Below are 8,469 nucleotides of genomic sequence, written 5' to 3' on the forward strand. Positions count from 1 at the left end.
ACTTTAAACTTGTCAACAAACTGTTGTTACTGTTATTGTTTGTCACTAATATGAAGAGCAGCTTCTGGTTCTCCCATGCAAAGGTTTAAAATGGCTATACTTTCATTTGCATTTTATCAAATTTATTTTGAACATTTACATTGAACATTTTGAATGTATTTATTTTGTGACCACAATTTTATTTATTGAATTGTCTATTTTTGTTATTGTTTATGTTAAAAAATGTTATTTTTGTGTTGCTAAGCCTGAGTGCTCCGTTGACTGACTGTTGTATCAAATAATTGTTAAGGGCAGGTTACAATATAAAAAAAGTGTTTTAATAACGTCTTGTGATTATTTGACAAAAGTTTTACTTTTAAACTGAAAGTGTATTTAATTTAGTTATAATGCAAATACAACACAAATTAAACCAAGATTTATAATAATTATCATTTTGATCCATATATTRGTAATGTCTRACTGGGCCTCGTGTAACTTTATGTTCAGCAAATTGGACCCTGAGGTCAAAAAGGTTAAGAAGTCCTGGTTTAGTGGAACCATTTTGATTAACAATCGACCCTGAAATTCCTTAAAAGCTCTTTCAACATTTTTCATTTTTTGCAAGGGTGTCAACTGGAGGAAGTTGTCTGACACACTAGTTTTCAAAATAAAAGCCCCCGGTATCATCTGGAAACGTTTAAAGACAGAAACTGCACCACTTGTGCCCACCGGTGGAACAAAGACTGTTAAAGGGTTCAGTAAATTCAACAGTTTATTTCTTAAAAAGTGTGTAAATGTACTTTTACTTTCCTGATTTTTGTGAACAGTTTCATGGCATTTATTTGTGTACTTTTCTCATCAGTGAAATTTCAGTGATTTTCTGTTAAGGTATTTTTACTTTTGCTTTGCAGACCTCTGCAAAGACCCCTACTTGAAAATTTTCAGAAAACACAGGAGAAAGCCCTTATGACTTTGATACTGATATGTTAATGTACAGCAGAGGTGAATGTTTCAGTAATTAGACGGCCCCTAAACGCTCATTTTATTTCACACCAAAAAACGGAGCTAAACTCACGTCCTGCTGCACGTGAACAGCAAAGTTTCTATCACTTCATGCTTCCCTGGTTTGTTTCATATCCTTTTCCATAAACTCCTAGAATAAATAAAACTGACTTTCTTTTCCTTGTGGGATTCACAAAATGTTCCGACTGGAAAATCAGAGCCGTCTAAGGTAGCGTCTGAAAGTGCAGTGACATTATCCTCCACCCCCGCCCTGAATCTGCTGTAAACTCACCTTCAGTTTGTTCACAACCCCGTGCAAAGATCACCCTTCAATATTTACAGAGAGCGGCGTAAAGGCCGACCCGATTTCCTGCTCGCTCTCTCATATCAACGGCAAAATGTCCAAAACCGACTCGGATGCCCAAAAAAGTGATCAAGTGTGCTTATTTTAGATGTGTTCATTTGATTATTTGACACTTAAATAAAGATTTCCACGTGGTTTCATCAGCTCTGCAAACAGAGCCGTTTCCACACAGATGAGATAAAAAAGCGTTCTGTGACACGCAGCGTATCAAATGTGACAAACTTCAATGGGAAATGATGAATTAAGGGGAGGAAGGCTGTAGAGACCCTCTTTGATCTTTCTGGATTCTTGGTGGATTCTTTAAACGAGTTATCCACGTGGCCTGGTTGGAGGGGGACATTTCTGTTCTCTGTGAATCACACGAGACAGAAACACAAATAAATAAGAAACAAAATAATAAACATGCCAATAATTCAGTGTTGTAATTTTTTTCTGCCAGTTCAACATCAAAGACAGAAGGAGAAAAAAAAAAGCGAGCAGCCTTTCAGGCAGCGAGATCCCTTCCATCATCCTCTGAAGTATTTTTAATAAAAGCTCCAAATCTTTAAAGAGCGACGGCGTCTGAACCTTTGTTGGGCCTGATGGTGAACACGTGCACGCACACGCTCATCAGCACACAAAGGAACATGATTGGTTTTCCTGAGAGCGTGGAGGCCACAGTGAAGGACGTGATTAAAACTCAGGGAGCTCCATACAGAAGAGGCACATGAGTCCACCATAGACCACATGAGTCCACCATAGACCACATGAGTCCACCATAGACCACATGAGTCCACCATAGACCACACAGACCAGATGTGATGAGGGACAACCAGGACCAGATCAACGGGGACACCTTGAGTCTGGGTCCTGATGCAGATCTTTGTTCACATGTTGCACCAAACATCTGCAGCTGAGGTCTGAATTATGTGTTTTATTTAGTTTGGACAGACAGGCTGTAAAAACTCGTTTTTGTTTTTTTTGAAGGTTACTGAATGGATTCTTTAATTTGTGACGTCAAACAGAAATAATGTTTTTATATTTTATAAAAACAGTGGAGGAAAAAAGATACAAGTATATCTGAATATTTACATTAATTAGTTTCAATAAAAAAGATATAAAATAAATATCAATACCTATTACAGCCTGGCATGTTTCCAGTACTAACACAGTAAATACTAGGTACATTACTGAGTATTTACCAGGTACATTTCTGGGTATTGACCAGGTATGTTACTGGATATTTACCAGATATGTTAACAGATGTGTACCTGGTGTGTTGCTGGGAATGTACTAAGAATGTTACTGGGTACGTACCAGGTGTGTACCTGGTGTGTACTTGGTGTGTTGTACTATGTGCTAAGTATGTTACTGGGTATGTTTTTGTGACCTGTTTTTATTGATTTTAGTTATTTTGCTCTCTGTTAAACACTTTGTGATGTTTGTAAAAGATGCTATATAAATAAAATTTACTTACTCACTTACTGGGTATTTACCAGGTATGTTACTGGGTATGTATCGAGTACGTATCTGGGTATTTACCAGGTATGTTACTGGGTATGTATCGAGTACGTATCTGGGTATTTACCAGGTATGTTACTGGGTATGTATTGGGTAAGTGTCTGGGTATTTACCAGGTATGTTACTGGGTATTTACCAGGTATGTTACTGGGTATGTATTGGGTAAGTGTCTGGGTATTTACCAGGTATGGTACTGGGTATTTCCCAGGTATGTTACTGGGTATGTATCGGGTAAGTGTCTGGGTATTTACCAGGTATGTTACTGGGTATTTACCAGGTATGTTACTGGGTATTTACCAGTTATGTTTCTGGGTATTTACCAGTTATGTTTCTGGGTATTTACCAGTTATGTTTCTGGGTATTAACCAGGTATGTTTCTGGGTATTTACCAGGTATGTTTCTGGGTATTTACCAGGTATGTTTCTGGGTATTTACCAGGTGTATTACTAGGTATGTATCGGTTATGTTTTTGGGTATTTATCAGGTATGTTTACGGGTGTGTACCTGGTGTGTTGCCGGGTATGTTCCAAACATGGTATTGGGTGTGTACTGGGTATGTAACTGAAGATCTACCCAGTATGTTACCGAGTATATATCAAGTATGTTACCGAGTATGTGCCAGGTATGGTAATCGGTGTGTACCTGGTGTGTTGCCAGGTATGTATTAAGTTTGTTTTTGGGTGTGCACCAGGTATGTTGCTAGGTATGTTGCTCGTAATTAAGTATATTAACACGTATGCTACCATGCATGTTACAGGGTACATACCAGGTAAGACATAGGTATGTACCTGGTAAAAACCAGATGCTTACAGAACAAATCCCAGGTACAAATATGTTACTGGGAGAGTATTGGTTTGTTTGTGGTACTTGATGGTCAATAATATAAAATAATTTTTCTCTACTATTTTGTTAACATATATATTTTTAATTACATTAGAAATTTTAAATATCTTATGGTAGTATTACAAAATACAGAATTGTACTTACAGTTAATACAGGATATGTACCTGGTACACACTGGGCTGCAATAAAGTAAACATACGTATATTCCTAAATAACTATTATTTCCCCAACTGTTTACTTTAGTTTTGTAAACATTTGGACTTGTATTTTCAGTGTAATAAAAAATCTAAACTTCAAACTGACAGCCTTCAAGAAGCAACTGATCCGGTCCTGGTTGATGAGTAAACGTGTCACCCTGAGGCAGGTACGGTTCCTCTGTAACGATCTGATGAGTCAGTAGATTAACCCAGTCCTGAGCCTCGACAGGAACACAAATGGCACACTAATGGTGATTGGTAAAGTGAAGCACTGATTACAGCCTCACAGGCCCGACGCTGACATTTCCCTCCAATTAGCACCGCTTACCGTCATCAAAGAAAACGAAACTTTGAGACTTGTCTGCGTGAGGAGAGGGAGAAAAACCAGGAGAGATGGTTCAGTCACCTTTTTTCCATCATTGATTTTGTAGACAAGCACACAAAAAAAATCATGTTAAACACTTTCTGGTTAACAGACACAAATATCTGCTTCATTTCCTGCCCTCATGCATATTAAAAGACCCTTTTCCAAAGAAAATCCCTCAATGTCACATCAGTGCTGGGCAGACATGTTTTATCTTTATTACCGTCCACCGCCTATTACAAAATTAGATTTTATCTTTGATAACACTTATTTGTTCGGCCGGCCCAAAGAGACTCAAGGGGAAAAAAAAAGAAAAAAAATGTACAGCCTTCATTTTTCTATTTTATTATTATTTTTTGTCTAATTAAGAACCGATGAAGACCCATCGATGGCTGATTAGAAAACAGAGTGGTCCGGAACACAAGTGGATTTAAATTAGACCAAATTTATCCTGAGATTTTAGATTTTTAAATGTGACATTCCTTTTAGGTCCCTAAAAGTGACAACTTGTTTCATCCAAAATTACAGGAAACAGGTCCAGGACAGAAATCCGGACCTCTGTCTCCAGCTCCTACTGGCGGACCCTGAAGGTGTTCCCGGACCAGAGAGGGTCTACAATCCCTCCACAAAACTCTGGGTGGCCCACGATCTCTTCCTAGTGGGAAAACCTCCAAAAGGAGGTGACCAGGAGGCATCATAATCGAATGTCTGACTCCTGTCTCAACTCTTCTCAGCTAAGCTACTGTTTATCGGACACAACCAGTGACTCCACCCGCTATCCAATGAGTAACCAACTAGTGACTCCACCCTCTGAACAATCGATAACAAATCAGTGACTCCACCCCCTAACCAATCAGTAAACAACTAGTGACTCCACCCTCTGAACNCAACTAGTGACTCCACCCTCTGAACAATCGATAACAAATCAGTGACTCCACCCCCTAACCAATCAGTAAACAACTAGTGACTCCACCCTCTGAACAATCGATAACAAATCAGTGACTCCACCCCCTAACCAATCAGTGACCAACCAGTGACTCCACCCCCCAACCAATCAGTAACCAACCAGTGACTCCACCCTCTAACAATCAGTGACCAACCAGTGACTCCACCCCCTGACCAATCAGTAACCATCTAGTGACTCCACCCCCTGAACAATAAGTATCCATCTAGTGACTCCACCCCCTGATCAATCAGTAACCATCTAGTGACTCCACCCCTTAACCAATCAGTAACCAACCAGTGACTCCACCCCCTAACCAATCAGTAACCAACCAGTGACTCCACCCTCTAACAATCAGTGACCAATCAGTCACTCCACCCCCTGACCAATCAGTAACCATCTAGTGACTCCACCCCCTGACCAATCAGTAACAATCTAGTGACTCCACCCCCTGACCAATCAGTAACGAACCAATGACTCCACCCCCTGAACAATCAGTAACCAATCAGTGACTCCACCCCCTCACCAATCAGTAACTAACCAGAGACTCCACCCCTAACTAATCAGTAACCAACCAACCAGTGACTCCACCCCCTGACCAATCAGTAACCAACCAGTGACTGACAGATTTCTGACGTCATGTTTTCAGACTTGGAACTACGATGAAGTAGGTGCTATAAAGGAGTCCRGTTCCATGAATCCTTGCTAGTGGAAACACCTTGGAAATGTGCAGAGCCGAGCCGAGCCGTGCTGTAGAGGTTCTAGTCACTAGAGCCTCTACAGCCTCTAGTGGAAAAGGGCTGTAAATCTGAGCCGTGCCACCTTACGAACAAAAAACATTCAAGCCTTTTGGATCCAGGACCTGGATGCAGTTTTCAACCCTCTTTACTTAGTACCATGGCTACTGGAAGGTTATTATAGCTCCGCCCCCTGCAGAAGATGTCYTGCTGGAAGCATCTTCAGACCCACTGCTGCCCTCATTTAATTTGAAATATTAGACGTTGGAGAACTCAGTTTATTGTTTCTAAATAAAAACACAAGTCTAATTATTCATGCACTCCGGTCATTATTTCTCTGCAACAATAAAACTGCTCATTGGCCTCCAAAACCAAGCATTCTGCAGGAGTTGGAGCCGGACTAATTATCACRCTGGTTTTTTTTTTCTTTATGTAACTCTCTCTTCCTCTCCGTTTCCCGCTCTAATCTCCCTCTTCGTTTATCTCACAGCTGTATATCACGCCTGAAATGAAGCGGTCCTCTCGCCAGCTGTAATATCCCTCTGTGGAAGAACGAGCGCAGATAGGACAAAAATTAATACCTCGACAGATATGTCCCGTAGATACTGACGCTGAGTGTAATATGAAGAGAGGAGTCTTTGTTCCTCCGCCTAAAGTGCTTCGCTGTGAATTCACACTGAAGCCTCTGATTCTGACTGAAATCCATCGAGACGAAACACGAGCGGCGGCAGAGACGTTTGAAAAGAGAGCGACCAACGACACGCCGGTCATGGAGGCCTGAGCAGGGCGAGCTCCGCCCACAAGTTACGTCCAACCAACAGACACAGGTGCAGACGCCAGAACGACCAGAATACAGGCAGGGGCGGAGCTAAACTTTTCTGCAAAGAGTGGCCAAGGTTTTATTTCGGGGGGGCACATACAAATAAATAAAACTATAACGATTTAAAAATTCAAGATGGCCGCCACAGCCAATTTTACGTTTCTAATTCAGATGTTTTAGGATAAATTGAGCTGAAACTTTGTGTGATAGCAGCTCAGGATAAATAAAAACATACTAAATGCTAGTCATAAGTTCAAGCCAGCTGGTAATGCTAATTTTATAAATTGCTATAATTCAACCTTTAGATAAACAACTGAAATTTAGTGTAAAAGTACTCAAAAACAATATTTACGAAATTCTGAATACTAATCTTACGTTCAAGCTAGCCATCGCAGCTAATTTTAAATGGCGAGGATTCAGCCGTTTTAAGACAATGAGCTGAAATTAGTTGTGTTGTAGTCAAAAATGGTTGTTCGTACCATTTTAAGCTAACCGCTAATGCTAATTTTACAAAATGCTATAATTCAGCCAATAAATACACAGCTGAAAATGTATGTAGTAGAGGTCAAAAACAATCTCTACCATGCTAATCAAACATTCAAGCTASCCATCACAGCTAACTTTAAATGGCTAGARTTCAGCCATTTTAAGGCATTTTGTGTTGTAGCAAAGAAAGATTACTAATCCCATTTTAAGCTAACCACTAATGTTAAAAATGTCTTTAAATACACAGCTGTAGTGGTAGCAGAGAATAATCTTTAACTAAATCTGAATGTAAACACAAAATCCAAGATGGCCACCAAAGAGAATTTTGAATTGTTCTAACTCAGCCAGCTTTTAGAAAGACTGAGGTGAAATGTGGTTTGGTGGTAACCAAGAGCAATCCCAGACATTTGAAATCTGGTTTAAGCTAAAGGCTAATGCTGAATTGAGAAAAAAATTCAAACAAAAAGCTAAAAAATGGTATTATAGYAGCTGACAAATTCTGAATGCAAATCAAAACCAATCAATCAAAAATTCAAGATGGCGATGCCCAAAAGATTCTGAATTTAAATCAATCTCAGCAGGCTGCCAAAGATAAATTCAAATATTCAGCTCRGTTCAGGTATTTCTACACATTGAGCTGAAATTTGGTGCGTTATTGTAGCTAAAATGATGTGTTTATCTGCACTTATTTAATAAAACATTAAAACACAAGAAGATAAAAGCCCTCACGGGGGTCCAGACTCACCGTTGACCTCCTGGGCTCCTGCGTCTGTGAACAGCATGCTCATCACCTCCTCAAAGTTGCAGCTGGGCTCACAGACGTGGCTGTCCTGACCCACGTGGTGCAGCATCCTCTTCAGGACATCGTCCAGGGAGGCGGCCGTCTCATCCAGCAGGATGCTCGCCCTCGCCAGGAAGCCGTCCAGGTCCCGGTGCGCCCGGACCTCCTCCTCGAAGTTCATCAGCTTCACGTACTGCGGGCCGAGATTCAGTCATAATAAACAGAACTGGTGATGAGCGTCAGAGTGTCTTTGAGCCATAAAATGATTGTTTAGGCAAAATAAAACCTAAACAATGTTGTTATAATCAAAGATGACAGACGATTAGTTGTAACATTAGACTTTAATTGATTTATTTTAACTGCAAAATAAAGACTGTAAAAATACTGTAGGATGTTTAGTTTTGTAAATGTTTAAAAATATATTTTAACACAACGGAGCCATTTTATTTACAC

At 40.0% G+C, this 8,469-nt stretch overlaps 1 protein-coding gene across 1 annotated transcript in view; it reads right to left on the minus strand.

The window, feature by feature from the left end:
- slc4a11 (solute carrier family 4 member 11) overlaps positions 1-8,469 on the minus strand; it is a gene marked incomplete in the record, with an annotated part of 74,800 nt that overhangs the window by 26,167 nt on the left and 40,164 nt on the right. Inside the window, 2 exon segments of the mRNA XM_014011806.1 lie at positions 4,214-4,246; positions 7,981-8,209. Of these exon segments, the coding sequence (XP_013867260.1) occupies positions 4,214-4,246; positions 7,981-8,209 (262 nt within the window).

This window comes from Austrofundulus limnaeus, unplaced genomic scaffold, assembly GCF_001266775.1.
Source record: "Austrofundulus limnaeus strain Quisiro unplaced genomic scaffold, Austrofundulus_limnaeus-1.0 Scaffold85, whole genome shotgun sequence".
In the NCBI taxonomy this organism is placed as follows: Eukaryota; Metazoa; Chordata; class Actinopteri; order Cyprinodontiformes; family Rivulidae; genus Austrofundulus; species Austrofundulus limnaeus.